We start from the raw sequence: 17,185 nt of genomic DNA on the forward strand, positions 1-17,185 counted from the left end.
CACCTCCCAGCGTGCACGACACCTCCCAGCGTGCACGACACCTCCCAGTGTGCACGACACCTCCCAGGGTGCAGGAGACCTCCCAGGGTGCACGACACCTCCCAGGGTGCATGACACCTCCCAGGGTGCACGACACCTCCCAGTGTGCACGACACCTCCCAGTGTGCACGACACCTCCCAGTGTGCACTACACCTCCCAGGGTGCACGACACCTCCCAGGGTGCACGACACCTCCCAGGGTACAAAAGATACACCATCTCCCGTGATCAACGTACACTAACCTAACCCATAACTAAGCTACCGTCATCAAGTATCAGCTGTCACACTCATTACGACGGCGGCAAGCACAATGGCAGCGGGGCAAGCGTAATGTGAGGAACCTCACCCACGTGGGTGAGGAGCCTCACCCACGGTGTTGTTTACCTAGCTGGGTGACTCGGGTACCAGTGACGTCACCACCCACGTCAACAGTCCAGCTGCTTGACCTCACAACACCCCCTCAACCCCAACCCCACCAACCCACCTCCCCCCCTGCTCAAGTGTTTGGCCACCGGGGGAGGCAGTTCTTCCTTGTACACCTTGTCTATTCTCTTAGTATCTTGTATGTTGTCATCATATCCCGGTTGTCTCTTATCTCCGCAAGTTAGTTTGATTAGCTGTTGTGGACTCGGTACTCCGCCTGTGAGCGGAGGCACAAAGATTACACAATCACGATAGCTGGGAACCACGTTCTTCAGGAAATCCAATTGATATCTTGATATCTGTGGTGAGCAACGTGGTGTTGATTTAGGCCTCGTGCACACCAGGTGTGGTGGTGGGAAGGTTACTGTCACCAGGTGTGGTGGTGGTGGGAAGGTTACTGTCACCAGGTGTGGTGGTGGTGGGAAGGTTACTGTCACCAGGTGTGGTGGTGGTGGGAAGGTTACTGTCACCAGGTGTGGTGGTGGTGGGAAGGTTACTGTCACCAGGTGTGGTGGTGGTGGGAAGGTTACTGTCACCAGGTGTGGTGGTGGTGGGAAGGTTACTGTCACCAGGTGTGGTGGTGGTGGGAAGGTTACTGTCACCAGGTGTGGTGGTGGTGGGAAGGTTACTGTCACCAGGTGTGGTGGTGGTGGGAAGGTTACTGTCACCAGGTGTGGTGGTGGTGGGAAGGTTACTGTCACCAGGTGTGGTGGTGGTGGGAAGGTTACTGTCACCAGGTGTGGTGGTGGTGGGAAGGTTACTGTCACCAGGTGTGGTGGTGGTGGGAAGGTTACTGTCACCAGGTGTGGTGGTGGTGGGAAGGTTACTGTCACCAGGTGTGGTGGTGGTGGGAAGGTTACTGTCACCAGGTGTGGTGGTGGTGGGAAGGTTACTGTCACCAGGTGTGGTGGTGGTGGGAAGGTTACTGTCACCAGGTGTGGTGGTGGTGGGAAGGTTACTGTCACCAGGTGTGGTGGTGGTGGGAAGGTTACTGTCACCAGGTGTGGTGGTGGTGGGAAGGTTACTGTCACCAGGTGTGGTGGTGGTGGGAAGGTTACTGTCACCAGGTGTGGTGGTGGTGGGAAGGTTACTGTCACCAGGTGTGGTGGTGGTGGGAAGGTTACTGTCACCAGGTGTGGTGGTGGTGGGAAGGTTACTGTCACCAGGTGTGGTGGTGGTGGGAAGGTTACTGTCACCAGGTGTGGTGGTGGTGGGAAGGTTACTGTCACCAGGTGTGGTGGTGGTGGGAAGGTTACTGTCACCAGGTGTGGTGGTGGTGGGAAGGTTACTGTCACCAGGTGTGGTGGTGGTGGGAATGTTACTGTCACCAGGTGTGGTGGTGGTGGGAAGGTTACTGTCACCAGGTGTGGTGGTGGTGGGAAGGTTACTGTCACCAGGTGTGGTGGTGGTGGGAAGGTTACTGTCACCAGGTGTGGTGGTGGTGGGAATGTTACTGTCACCAGGTGTGGTGGTGGTGGGAAGGTTACTATCACCAGGTGTGGTGGTGGGAAGGTTACTGTCACCGTCATCCAAACTTGGGATACCTGACAGTACAATAATTTACATTAAATGTTACGAAATTGATCACATTCCACTACATGGTGGTGCAGCGTGCGTGACCAGTTTCGCTGACAATATTTTAATATACTACGTGATAACTATTGGAATGTGAAATATTAAATATGGTTATTATGTGTTTATAAGTTGGGCTAATTTGGGCTGTTAATGTTAAGAAAGTCATTAATTATTTATGCATTGATAATGTAATGCGTGTAAATCACGCTGTGTCCAACAGCCTGGTTGAGCATACCACTAATCGCAGGCCTGGTCAGAGACCGGGCCCTGGGGGGATGTTGATCCTCGAAACCTTCGAAAGCAAAAGTAACCTCAAGGTAAGGTAGTCCTCCCCAGGGTGCGATAGACTTCCCAACCTTAATTACCATTAATGCTTCAAGTTTAAGTAAGTTTATTGAGATAAATACATCTCAAAGGGATAGAACAGCTTAGGCTATTTCTACCCTCGTCTATTGTCTCTCAAGGGGCTCACAAATACATACAGTAGACAAATAATAGACGTATTTAATATCTCACATTCAACTAGTCGTTACGCAGTACTTACAATACAAAATTAACAACAACAGCGAGGGCAGGAAAAGTCAGCAAACGGACCCATCAAGAGAGTATAGATAGAAGAGAAGTAGCAGGGTAGGCGCGGTGGATGCGTGGCGGCACCGCGGCAGGTCAATGAACCCCCACACCGCTACCACCTGCTGCTGGGTTACTGGTTCTCTTGTTAAGGCTCCAACCCGTCCTCGACTCAAGTCCATTACATTCAGCGGTCAACCCCACAGACGCATTCATAAATTCTAACATGCTGTTCATTCAAAACGGGAATTTTCGCAAGTATAAATTAATATTATAATATATTAGCATATTGTGTATATATAGGCATAGGATAGGTTAGGTTAGGTGTTTAGGTTCTGTTGGCGATTATTTGTATTTGTAGTACGTGGGTGAAGCATTTATAGCGTTGTGATTCGAACAAAATTCGTCAGTGAAGCACTTGTTCCGGATATGTTCGAACGTCAGCAGTTGTGAGTCGTGTGTAAACCGCTTTTCATTCATAAACAGGGGGTTTGGCGGGTGCATGGAATCACTTTTGGATCTTTGTTTGGAGGACGGGCTGTAAGGCTCTTAGCCTGGCCCAGGATTCATCAAACATTGGTCCACTTATGAGACCCGTACATCTTTCATCTATCACGGCGGGTTTGTTTACAGTCATTAAATAGCATATGAACTTCAAAACTTCAGACCCCCAGGTTATTCAGTCCGTCCTCATCAACATAGGCCAAATGCTCGTTAATCCAGCTGCCAATCCCACTTTTTATGAATGAAAAACGGTCTTCAAACAACAGCCCGTCCTTGTAAATAAAGTCCAAAATCCATTCCATGCATCCGCCAAATGCCCTCTTTATGAATGAAAAACGGTTTACACACTACTCACAACTGATGACGTTCGAAAGTTTCCGGAACAAGTGCTTTACTGGCGAATTTTGTTCGAACCACAACGCTATAAATGCTTCACCCACGTACTACAAATACAACAGCCCGTCCTCCAAACAAAGATCCAAAAGTGATTCCAGCCAACCGCCAAACCCCCTGTTTATGAATGAAAAACGGTTTACACACGACTCACAACTGATTTCGTTCGAACACTTCCGGAACAAGTGCTTCACTGACGAGTTTTGTTCGAACTACATCGCTATAAACAGCCCGTCCTCCAAACAAAGATCCAAAAGTGATTCCATGCACCCGCCAAACCCCCTGTTTATGAATGAAAAGCGGTTTACACACGACTCACAACTGCTGATGTTCGAACATATCCGGAACAAGTGTTTCACTGACGAATTTTGTTCGAATCACAACGCTATAAATGCTTCACCCACGTACTACAAATACAAATAATCGCCAACAGAACCTAAACACCTAACCTAACCTAACCTATGCCTATATATGCACAATATGCTAATATATTATAATATTAATTTATACTTGAGAAAATTCCCGTTTTGAATGAACAGCATATTAAAATTTATGAATGCGTCTGTGGGGTCGACCGCTGGATGTAATGGACTTGAGTCGAGGACGGGTTGCAGCAAATGCTTCACCCACGTACTACAAATGCAAATAATCGCCAACCGAACCTAAACACCTAACCTAACCTAACCTAACCTATGCCTATATTTGCACAATATGCTAATATATTATAATATTAATTTATATTTGAGAAAATTCTTGTTTTGAATGAACACCAAGTTAAAATTTATGAATGCGTCTGTGGGGGCGACCGCTAGATGTAATGGACTTGAGTCGAGGACGGGTTGAAATACAAATAATCGCCAACAGAACCTAAACACCTAACCTATGCCTATATATGCACAATATGCTAATATATTATAATATTAATTTATATTTGAGAAAAGTCCCGTTTTGAGTTAATAGTATGTAAAAATTTATGAATGCGTCCTTCCCAGATGCATTCGTCAATTTTAACAAGAGACCATGGTCTCTGATGCCCCGTCACTCTCAACACGAACACCTCGCCAGACAGATGCAACACAGCCACACAAGGCAAGACGGACAGACTAATAGAACGAAGCGGCTGTTAATTCCTTTGACATGTGAATTCAACTTCATCAGAAATTTGAGTACATGGTTCAATTGGCCAAGGAATTTGTTGAATTGAATCCATTGTTTAAGGAGATGTTCACCGGCCCTACATATTAGTTGAGACAGACGAGGCAGTGGAGCATCTAACGTCTAATGGATTTAAGAATATGTTAGTTACTTCTGAAATAGTAATAAATCACACGAAGGTCATCGTATTCAAGTATCCAACATATCTGGACCTGGAATATTTAGCCATCAGTTATAGTATAGTGTGGGGAAGAGGAATGTCATACGCGGTGAAGAAAAAAAAAGCCAGGCAGTTGCCTCGTTGAAGACTGAGGCCCCAGATAATTTTTTTGTGCAAGGACTTGGCAAGTGGAAAGTGGCTAAATATACTGAGGAATTCACATTATGTGTGAAGTATTCTTGCTGGGGACATTTGGCTTGGAAATGCCAGTTTGACCCTAGATGTCGATACTGCAGTAAGAGGCACGACTCGTGACAGTGTAGAATCAAGATTGGAAAATGAAAAAAAAACTTCTGACCATCTTAATGCAATTGTTGGGGCGCAATTGCACCAAGATGGCAAGATGCACATGCACAACCTTGCATATGCACATAAATATGCAAGTTTGGCAAGCATAAGAACTACCTAAACAATCTAAAGAAGGAGGAGGAGGAATTCAAGATTGTATATGACATGTATTGGACCTATTCTGAACAATGTGGCACGTGCTTGAGTTGGGTATCTCGTCACGAATAACACGAAGCTGGAGACCAGGGGCCAGATTCACGAAGCAGTTACGGAAGTATTTACGAACATGTACATCTTTCCTCAATCTTTGACGGCTTTGGTTACATTTATTAAACAGTTTACAAGCATGAAAACTTGCCAATCAACTGTTGTTATTGTTGTAAACAGCCTCCTGGTGCTTCGGAGCTCATTAACTGTTTAATAATTGTAAACAAAGCCGCCAAAGATTGAGAAAAGATGTACAGGTTCGTAAGTGTTTGCGTAACGTCGTGAATCTAGTCCCAGATGCAGGCTGTGGCCAGACGAGACCTACAGCACACAGGTAAAAGTTAGAGACTAAAACATTAAAGCAAAAGTTGCTGGAAGAGAGAAGAATCGGCGAAGACATTATCGCTTAAAACAAAATACTCGGGAAAACTGACAAGGCCAGCTATCCGCAGCGGTGTTACACGAACAAGGGGGCCACAGGTAGTAGCGAAACCCCCGCATGAGGCACCAAGATATTACAAAAATGTTAAGCATCAGAGTATGAAATAAATAGAATGCACTAAGAAGTCAAGCTATGAAAACGGAACACATACTCAGCTTCAAATTAAAATATAAGAGCCCTAAAGACTGGGGAACTTATACCCAGAGCTATGGGTGAGAGGCGGGACACAAGAACTGAAGCTTAGTCAGCACAAGCACACCTAGACGTGTACGCACACGTTCAGGCATTAGTGGCGGCAGCCCGCTTACACCGGCAGGTGAGCACAAGGGTTTAACAGAGCGGAGGGTAAACATCAACATTGGCAAGACACACACACAAGACTAAGCCCTTCACCAGAATGCCAACACGTGCAGCAGCACACCACACTTCCTGGGCCTCCTTCCCACCCACCCTCCGCCTCTAACACACGAGTCTCAGTCTTTCATATACACAGAGACAGACAGAGTGGGTGCCAAGTCGTCTGGTGCTCTAACTTTGATGACGGCACTTTGTACGTCTTTCACGCCGAAAACTATAGAAGCTTAATTTATGTATTAGTTATGGAGTCGAGGCGAGCTTAAAATCCGTTTGTATTGTTAGCAACGGAGGGTACAACTCGTTTGTATCGCTAGGTGCGGGTATGTATCGCGGCAAGAACTTTGTGATAGTGAATTGACTGTGGTTGACGAATGTCTTAAGGCAACAGATTGCAAAGACGAGAAAGGCTGTTCGTTTTACTACCAAACTGCGAGACAGTCGTTGGGTAGGGTGGGTGGTTTGGTTCGTGGATGGCTAAACAAAGTATGTAATGTGCAGGGGAAATTACCAGACTGGGAAGGAACCGCAAGATGCACATGAAATATATATTGAACTTAAAGGGCCTGGAGACCCTTGACATAGTGGGGGTCAGCAACATTGTTTTTAGTGTTGATGACATTGGCCTAGCAGATCAAGGGCTCCTATTTCGAGTCTCACGGAGGCAGTAATGCTTCAAATTTGTTTTAGGCTAGTCCCCCAGGTATTCTTATAGTATGGTAGTTATAATGAGAAACAACAATGTAGTCTTACGTGGAGATTTATTACATGAACCTACAGTATAAGACATCCTAGACCATATTTGTCTACAATCATATAATTAAAAAAAAATGTGATTGGAATGTGTAGAACATGTAATACTCTGAGTTCACATATAGGGTAGCTCACTCTGTACTGATTCACTTAGTCCCCTTCCCCTACCCTGCACCACAACATCCCCAGCGTAGACCTTAACTATTACAGTAAATGGTAAAGTAGCAGAAGCTTTCCGACTGTCTGCAGGCTAAGAGCTCGCTCTTCCGCCATTTGTTTTTTCCCAAGAACACTCTCCGCTCTATCGGTACAGAGCGGGATGAAATCCGACAAAGTGTGAAGGGGTTGGTGTCCAACCTTCCAACTCATGTCTAACGCTCCGGTAAGTAAGAGGAGCATACATAGCTGTTTGCACGGGCTCTTCCCGCGAGCGCTGCAGACAGTTTAGTTTAGTTTATTAAGGACCTCATTCTGTGGCAGGTTGCATAAAAGTTAACCACACAAAGGATTCAAGTGCTGGAACACAATCTCTCAGCTAAGACATTTATATTTGTAGTCGACTAGTTATATACAATTGTAATTTACTTATGCATCCAACACCCATCAGTGGGCGGCTGTGGAAGGTGAACCCAACACCCATCAGTGGGCGGCTGTGGAAGGTGAACCTATCACCCATCAGTGGGCGGCTGTGGAAGGTGAACCCAACACCCATCTAGTGGGCGGCGGTGGAAGGTGAACCCAACACCCATCTAGTGGGCGGCTGTGGAAGGTGAACCCAACACCCATTTAGTGGGCAGCGGTGGAAGGTGAACCCAACACCCATCCAGTGGGCGGCTGTGGAAGGTGAACCCAACACCCATTTAGTGGGCAGCGGTGGAAGGTGAACCCAACACCCATCCAGTGGGCGGCTGTGGAAGGTGAACCCAAAACCCATCCAGTGGGCGGCTGTGGAAGGTGAACCCAACACCCATCTAGTGGGCGGTGGCGGAAGCTGAACCCAAATGCAAAGGCCAATGGAGTCAGGAGGCAGTGAACCTCTGCCCGTTAGGCCAAGTTTCTGATATGAAATTTGTTGAGGAGACAAACAGGTAGGCAGAGTTATGTTCGCAATACACCGTATTCGTCGGCGTAAAAGACCACATAAATTACATACATATTTTGTATAAACAAAGTGTTTCGTCATACCTTTATTTAAAGTGATTTTTAAGTTCTTGTGCAGGTGAAAACATAGGCTGCGTATGTAAATACAATATATGTTGATTTAGGGGCGACGACGATCGAGGGATCGGATTAAATATTGAGTTGGTGGTGGAGGCAAAACATGCAGCCTGGCCGCCGGCAAACACTGTTGCAAGAGTTCATTAGCTAAACAAGTTACAAGAGTGGTAGCCTAATTACAGTAGCGCGGTTGATGTTAATGGTTAGGAACAAGTAACATTTTTATATATAAGCAGTACGAACTTGGACAATATTATGCACTACCTACAATTAGAAAACTTGCTTTAGATCTGGAGTACACGTCACCCGGATCAATACTTAAATACGTCTGTAGCATTAATAATAAGAGTTGTATCTACTTTTTTTTCAATCAATAACAGCGATGAACTGTAGTATTGATAGTGATGAGGTATGAGTGTAGTATTGGTAGCAGTGTACATGGGGCCAGATAACCAAGGCCAGCTGCCTTGTCAACCTCTAAATGGTGTAGATGGTGTTAAAGGAACACAAGGTGTGCCCTGAACGAGCCCTTCTTCTCCAGCGTTCACATCTTGAGATTATCTCGAGATGATTTCGTGGCTTAGCGTCCCTGTGGCCCGGTCTTCGACCAGGCCTCCTTTTTGTTACACACCACCACGAAGCAGCCCGTGGCAGCTGTCTAACTCCCAGGTACCTATTTACTGCTAGGTAACAGGGGCATCATGGTGAAAGAAACATTTTGCCCATTTGTCTCTGCGTCCACCGGGAATCGAACCCAGGACCTTGAGACTACAAATCCGAAGCGCTGTCCACTCAGCTGTCAGGCGCATCATCACTAAACGTAATAAATACCAAACCTAATCTAACCGAGGACCCGCGAATTAAAAACAGATTACGTGCATTTTGTGAGCCGCTATGATTTTCAGTACATCAGTTTTTGGTCTTGGGGGATTTATACGTCAAAATGTGGCCCGATCTCTGACCTGGCCTTCTGGTTGGCAGTCTGGTCAACCAGGCTGTAAGACATAGCTGCTCACAGCTTGAATAATGAATCACAGCCTAGTTCATCAAGTATCCTTTGGAGGTGTTTATCAAGTTCTGTTTTGAACACCATGAGAGAGGGGTTGGCTAGTTATGACCCTTACATTTAGAGGAAACATTGAAAAGTCTCCGGCCTTTCATGTTGATAGAATTCGCACTTAGCGTACCCAATACTACCATACTTTTCAACGGGGCCATCTTACACTTCTATCATGTCTCCTGGTCTTGTGTAATTCCTTAGGTGTAAATATCCAAGTGTAGTGTATCAGGACGAGAGCTACACTCGTGGTGTCCCATCTTCCCAGTACTCTGTCATATAACGCTTTAAAACTAATGACGGTTTTTACCTCTACCACTTAACTTGCTCCAACCATCTATCCTCTGCAAAATAAATAATTGTAGCAGGAGTTTATCAGAGTACTGTACCATTATGTATTGTCTTTAGCACATGCAAGAAACTGACAGAAGCCAAGCACTGGAATTCTAATTGTCCAGCACGTAAGTGTCACATTATAAATGCAGTATTTAGCAATGGAGATGAGAAAGTCAGTTTATAATAGAATCAAGTTTATTTGTTCAAGTTATTTACAAAGAAAACTGCCATTTCACAAAGCATTACTGAAAAACAGACAATGAATTAAAAATCCATTCACACGCATCTAATTTTAATATCAATGCATAAAAATTATGATCAAATGTAACTTTAAGAAAATACAAAATTCTTATTTATAGTACATTTTATACACAATAAAATTCTTCAAGCATATTATATCATTTACAAATAGCTGTCACAAAGTTAAAAATTCAAACTTATTTCTAACTTAATTGTAAGAAACCAAATCTGCTGGACTAATATATTAGCTTATTCATGTTTAACAAATGGAAGGTACTGCAGCCATTTGTCAAAATTGGCAAACACTGCGCCCAACAGTTTGGCATTTGAGTTATCGCAGAGCCAGTCATTAGTCTAAATCCTGTTATGACTACAGCTATCTTAACCAAGCATAAAGTCAACACAAAATCTTCTCTATCTTATATCTCATTCAAGGATCAGCTAACAATGGAGTCTTCTCCTGTGCATGCGGGAATGACACTGAAGGTGCACCTCCATTATCTGGTAGAGGCCGACCCTGGAGAGGAACCGTATGGAACGTCCCGGCTGGCATCCTCCGAGATGCTGATGATGGATTTTGTGGGGTATCGGTGTACATGGCCCGATGGCGGTGTCGCTGATGCAGCTCATGCAGGTACAATGTGCTAAGACTCATATCCACAGCAGTGAGATCCTGAGGCAGTGGTTGGGTTAAACTTGGACCCATAACAGATGATGGGCCTATAGTACTGGGAGCGAGAACTGGATCAATAATAGGTCCAGAAGTAACACTACTTGTGCCTATTGGAAACTCTACACCTGACTGTCCCATTTGTTGGAGGGATTCTAATACCCCACCACTGGGACCATGGCGGGAACCTTCAACGTGGGACATCCCACCCCGCAGGCCTCTGGGTGACCAGAAGGACTGCTGGAGCTGTCCACCCCGAGTATCGGCCATCATCCAGTGAGGCCGGAACATGCTGGTAGCTGCCATACCAAGACCTCCATCACATGACAATGAGTTCAATGAAGAGAAAAGAGCATTTTCCTCCTGTAGGGTTGTTAGGGCATTCATATCTCTCTGAGCTTGTGTTCTTAGAGCAGTAATAAAGGCAGAGGAATCTTGTGGAGGTTTCCATTTTGGATTAGTCATCGTGAAGTGAATGAGTGAAAGCTCGGTTTTACCACCATCTGTTGTCATTCCAGGTTTACTTGAGCTGTCAGGTTGATTGAGGTCCTCAGACAGAACACGTGGTTGCCATGTTGGGCTACCATGTCTTCGAACATCCATTTGGGCAAAGGAACAAACGTCCCCAACTCCAACAACCTCTACTGTAAAGTTGCGATAGAAATCTACAATGTCTAAAGCTTTGAAACGAAGTCTGAATATCAGAATGAGAGGAGTAATAATAGGTGACATTAATTCTTCCATCATGTGCACAGCTCTGTATTGGAACAGCTGTGAAAACTCTTGGCGAACCCTGGATGTATGAGCCTTCTCCCTCCAGTGGTCAGGGAGGTAATGCACTTCTGCCAAAACCCTCCTCAACAACATCTCTGGGCAGAACACAAGATTTTCATCAGGGATAAAAACACGACATCCAGCAAGAATTGCCCCCAAAATAGTCATAAATGTCAACACATGTTCAACTTGCAAAACATCTTCATCATAAATGCTTAAGCCAGCAAGGACTGCAAACATTGCCCCACATGCAAAGGCAATATGTTTAGCAAATATAGCAAAGAATGGAGAAGAAAAAATGTTCATGTATTGAGATGCAGCCTTGTATCCTCTGTTCAAACGTGCTGTCATCTCGTGATCCAACTCATTAAAATGTCGCAGGTACACTTCTCCATAGTGAGACCACCGTCTACTTCCCAAGCTACCTGGTTCACGTTTAATCATTTCAGCATAATAGAAAAAGGAATAGAGAATCTGAAATATTAGTACAAAAGGGAAGAAAACAAGGTTGGCAATACCAACATAGAGGAACCTCTTATTAAGTTCCTCGGCTAGCTCTTGTCGCTTTTCTAGTCGCTTATACTCATCACTTAAGTGCCAGTTGTTTTTAAATGGAGCCCATGGTCCCCAAAACAATAACATTTCAACATTGTAGCGTAGGCCTTTCGTGAGGAAGATCATTTCTCCACCAAAAGGCATTTCAAATTTTAATGGAATAATTTCTTTATTGACCATGGCAATAAAGTAGTTTGTAAAGCGAAGAATTCTGTGGTAAATATCCAACTCGGTCAGAACTTCCTTATGTATGCACATTCGCTGTTCAACCTGAAAGTAAATATTCAAGAAAAATTAATTTTATCAGAAAATTTACTACTGGTAAATTTAGCTTACTTGTAACTCATAACTTATTAAAATGAAAGCACTGAAGAGTACTGTACAGAACCTAACAGCTGTCACATGGATTTGCTTTTTTTTTTTTTTTGGTTTTGCCAACACATGGTTTTGCTTAAATTTATCTGATAAGCCACCATTTCTTGTGGCCTAAACAGGGTTTGAAACAGTTCCTGTTAATATCCACCCAAACTAATTCACATATCATATTTGTCTAACCTATGTTTGAAGCAAACCAGCAATACCACATGTATTATAACACCTGGTAATTTGTTCCCTAAATCAAGAGCTTTATTTCCAAACCAGGTCTTTCCTGATTCAAAACTTATTCAATTTCTATCCATTATTACATTGTGCATAGATATACAGTACTGCATTTAAAACTGTATTTACACCTCCTTTGTTGTAGCCTTTCATCCATTTATAGTACTTCAGTCACATCACCCCTTACTCTTCATCTTTCTAGAGAATGTAAATTAAGCTTCTCCACATAAGGGAGGTTTCTAATACCTAGGAGTTAACTTTGTCATCCTTCTCTGAATGCATTCAAATTATTTTAATTTTAATTAATGTAAAATAACTATTTTACATTCTGGCATCCTGTCAGAAGCACAATGAATTATTATTATTTTTATTATAAATGAATTTGTCAGTTCTATAGTACGATGACCATAAATGAACTACACAATCTAAATGGGGCCTAACAAGGGCAAGATAAAGCTGAAGAATAACGTTAGATATCATATTGCTAACACTCCTAGAAATTAACCACAGAATTTTATTTGCTGTATTCCATACATTTATAACTCAATTTTTTTTTGTCACCTACTAGTCACAACCTAAATCTTTTTTTGCATTCTGATTTTGCAATTTTAACATTGTCCAGGTGATAAATGGACAGTTTTATCATTATCTACACTCAGAACTCTACATTATTCAGTATTAAGCTGCATCTGTCAATCTTTCATACATTTTAAAAGCTTATCTAGATCACCTTTAGCAATTTTGTCTCCTCTGAATATATTTCCACGCCTATTTTTTATCAATTGCAAATTTGCAAATGTTGCTGTTCAATCCTGTGTCTAAATCATTTATATACTGTACATATATAGTATATTGCCGATGTCCTGGACAGACTTTGAAGGAGGTGAAGAGAATGAATTTAGGGATATGTATACCCATAACATGCGACATAATAAGGAAGAGCATTGACGAACTAAAAGACTCAACAGCCCCAGGTGTGGATGGAATCCAATTCAATGTCATAAAAAACTGGCAGAAGAAATTACTGGCCTACCTACCTGGCCTACCATTGAAATTACTTTTCATAAAATTTCTGGACCAAGGTATAGTCCTGCCCCCCCTAGATTGGAAATACGCACATGTCACCCCTATTTAAAAAAAAAAGCAGAAAGAGCTCAAGGAGAACTGCTGTCCGATCAATTTGACGTCACACATCTGCAAGCTCATGGAGATAATCCTAAAGGTGGGAACCACCATCTTTCAGTGAACAATCGAAAAATCAACAAAACATGTGTTTGTTAAAAATAGATCCTGCCTTTCAAACCTGCTCACATTTTTGGAAACAGTAACCAGCTACTAGGATAAAGGAATTCTGGTTGATGTAGTATACATGGATTTTGCTAAAGCCTTTGGTAAGGTACCACATGAAAGACTAGGAAATTACAGATACTGTACATGGAATAAATGGTAAAATACTAGAATGGATAAAACAATAGTTAAAACAATGAAAACAAAGAGTGGTGCTAAATGGAAATGAATCTGACTGGAGAAATGTGATAAGTGGTGTACCACAGGGGTCCATTTTGGGGCCAACCCTTTTTGTCATATACATCAATGACATAGATAAGAACATTACAAACCACATCAAATTTGCAGATGACACAAAGAATTATGATAAAAGTAGGAAATATTGATGATACTGAAGCCTTACAAAGAGATCTACATGAACTCCACAAATGGTCAGAGGACTAGCAAATGCTATTTAATATTGACAAATGCAAGATCCTGCATGTGGAGCAGAGCAACCCATTACCTCAAGGTGTTTTCGGGGCTTAGCATCCCCGCGGCCCGGTCATCGACCAGGCGACCAATGCCACTACAGGTATCATCAAATTAGGAACAGTACATTAAAGAAGATTGATGAAGAAAAGGACTTTAGAGTCAAAATCCACCACTAACTGAAAGTTGCACAACAGATAGGAGCAGCAGTCAAAAAAGCTAACCAAACCCTTGGAATAATCAAGTGTATCTTTGACTTTAAGGAAAAGAAGGGTATGATTGTTTAAATCTTTTTTACACCATCTGGGTTTACTGTATCCAAGCATGGAGACCACATCTTCAGAAGGACACAGCAGCTCTGAAGAAAGTGCAACACAGGGCAACAAAAATCATTCCATTGCCATGTCAACTCTCGTATCAGGAACAGTTGAGGGCCACAGGGCTAACAACACTGCAAACCAGGCATGACAGTGTGGACCTCATTGAAACTTTAAATACTGAACAATTTGGAGGATGTTGATCTGGAAAATTTCTTCAAAGGTCAGAAGTAACACAAACAAGGGACAACAGTTTCAAGCTCAACAAGCCAATGCAGTTTGTCTTCCTATTCCTAATGTAGGACTGAGGATAGGAGATGCTTTCTCACCCACAGGGTTATAAACCCATGGAACCACCTACACACCGAAGCCGTAAAAGCCCAAACTCTTAAATTTTAAAGTTAAACTGGAAAAGATCATCAGGACAAATGAGGATACCTTTAACAAACCACCGGCTTCCTGTCTGGTATACAATAATGTATACCCTTTCATACACTAGGGCCCAAGATTCATCAAGCATTTACACATCTACTTACGAACCAGTATACCTTTTCTCAATGTTTGGCAGCCTTTTTTACATTTATTAAACAGTTTACCAGCATCAAAACTGCCCATCAAATATTGTTACAAGGAGCTTCCTAGTGTTTTGGAACAAATGTTTAATAAATGTAAAGAAAGCAGACAAAGATTGAGGAAAAATATGCAGATTCATAAGTACTTGCCTGTTTGATAAATCCAGCCCTAGTACTGTACTCATTGAAATCAGCTCATCCTCCAGTTTTGGTAGTACTGTACTCACAGGAAGGATGAGGACCATACTATATATGCCAACATACAATTAGAAAGTAGAAATCAGCACTATCGAGTTTGGACAAACCGGAAAACGATTCTCTACTTATGTTGCAAAGATCTAAACTAACCTTACCTAACCTTCCTTGGCCTAATGCATGCTATTCAAGAACTAATTTAGCACCTGTATGTCCTGTACTAGGCCTAGGAATATTTAAGTATGTTTTATAGCTTCATTTTTTGGGCTTTGCATAGTAGTGTACATCAATGTTTGTACTATGGTGCACATAGTTACAAAAGTACTATCTAAACAGGAGGATAGGTTGTGTAAATGTGCACACATTTCTTAGTTGTACAGTATTGAGCCAGTGATTAAGGCATATTTTATATAACAAATTTAATGGCACATTACTTTTTAGCCATGTTGAGATGTGTTCTGATGTGACTGAAGTGTCATCAGAACTAGAACCAACCGACATAGCCTATAATTTTAAACTGGTGCTGTAAACTGGATATTGGAGCAGCTGTGCCACCTCCAAAAACAGTGGAATCCTTGGTATCATACAATGGTTGTTTTTGTGTTCTTAGCACAAAAGTTATAACAGTAGGTGAACCTCATCACATTTATCCACTTTTTAATACGAACTTTTCCATGAATAAGAGCGATAACTTGATCTTTGTACCATATGACAATTGTAATCTGACCTAGCGTCTGCTACTTAAGATTATAACTAGATCATATACAATGACTGGGTATATTGATTTCCCCTTCAAGCAGTGTTTAGCAAAACCATTTATATAACATTACAAAGAGGAACATTTCCTACCTGCACTTCCATCACACGTTGCTCCACTTCTTCCCATGTGATGTTGCCAAGATCCTTGTCATGAATTCCCAATGCTTTGTTGAAGAAGAGCTTGATTTCCCAGAACTGGAAGAAGGTGAAGCCAGCATGGACAAGACGAAGAAGCCAAAACACTGTTGCTAGTAGAATGACAAAAACTAATCTCCAAGAGAAGTGTTGCATACATTCATCGTGAGTGCGTATAACATCCGGTAGCGTTATTTTATCAGTAACATTAAAATCTATATCCGGCGGAAATTTGTTTCTGAATAAAATGTCGTAGTCTACACAGGTAAAAAGGAAGGAGGTGAATACAATTACAAATATAAATTGAACCAGTTCAAGTATCTGCTGAAGCATCATACACATCAGCCCGTGATTTTGATGATATTGATAAACTCGTGTGAAGAAGGAGTCCAGATCTTCCAAGTGGTTCCACCTGGACTTGCTGGATTTGGGAACAACATGGAACACCATGCTTGAGTGTGTGTCTGGGGAGAGATCGTCGTCTCCCTCCCCATTATCTCGGTCTATGGTAATTCCATCTCTATCACTCGCCCCTCCTAGAGGCTGGTAGCTAGTTTGAAAATTCTGTGACATGGTGTATCAGCATAAGCGCAAAATGGAGCTTCTCTTCACGCCAACCATTCAGAGACGTTACTTCGCGGCTTCGTTGATGGTTACACGTTCCAATCAGCTGATTGCCCAAACAGGCAGGAGCTTGCTCAGCTTGACGACAGCACTCAAAACCTTTTTCTTCACCTCCCAACTCCTCCGCCACGTCTCGTTCCTCACATCTTGACTGCCTCTCGGCACTATCCGCTACATGCTAAGTGTCTCTGTCCAACTGGGTTTCTATAATGAGGGAACTACGCATGTAAATGAGAGAATTGCGTTTCATTCTCCCAGTTGGTCTCTCACCAACTGTACAACATCGCACACTAGTTACGGGTCGCGCTCCTCAACTCCGCCTTTGTCTATTCCTTCTCATTTATTATCCTCTTAACAACCTTGCCGCTCATAACACGCGAAACACTGATATTACTAAAAATACAATGATCATACACATGAAAATAAATTGCCGTAGAAGTCAATGACGTGAG

The 17,185-nt window shown here is 42.8% G+C and overlaps 2 protein-coding genes across 5 annotated transcripts in view; both read right to left on the reverse strand.

The window, feature by feature from the left end:
• LOC123762227 (gamma-tubulin complex component 6) overlaps positions 1 to 17,185 on the reverse strand; it is a 117,305-nt gene that overhangs the window by 99,497 nt on the left and 623 nt on the right. The window lies entirely within an intron of this gene.
• On the reverse strand, positions 9,712 to 17,027 carry Atg9 (autophagy-related protein 9). The gene is made up of 2 exons (XM_045748647.2): positions 16,065 to 17,027; positions 9,712 to 12,043 (listed from the first exon to the last, which is right to left on the reverse strand). Exons 1-2 carry the CDS (start codon positions 16,680 to 16,682, stop codon positions 10,205 to 10,207), a joined length of 2,457 nt encoding a protein of 818 aa, XP_045604603.1. The 5' UTR covers positions 16,683 to 17,027; the 3' UTR covers positions 9,712 to 10,204.

This window comes from Procambarus clarkii, chromosome 5 (assembly GCF_040958095.1).
Source record: "Procambarus clarkii isolate CNS0578487 chromosome 5, FALCON_Pclarkii_2.0, whole genome shotgun sequence".
Classification (NCBI taxonomy): domain Eukaryota; kingdom Metazoa; phylum Arthropoda; class Malacostraca; order Decapoda; family Cambaridae; genus Procambarus; species Procambarus clarkii.

Coding starts and splice junctions, on each gene's coding strand:
- Atg9 (XM_045748647.2), bottom strand. CDS start 16,682: ATGTCACAGAATTTTCAAACTAGCTACCAGCCTCTAGGAGGGGCGAGT. Junction 12,044..16,064: donor AACGTGTGATGGAAGTGCAG/GTAGGAAATGTT, acceptor ATTTACTTTCAG/GTTGAACAGCGAATGTGCAT.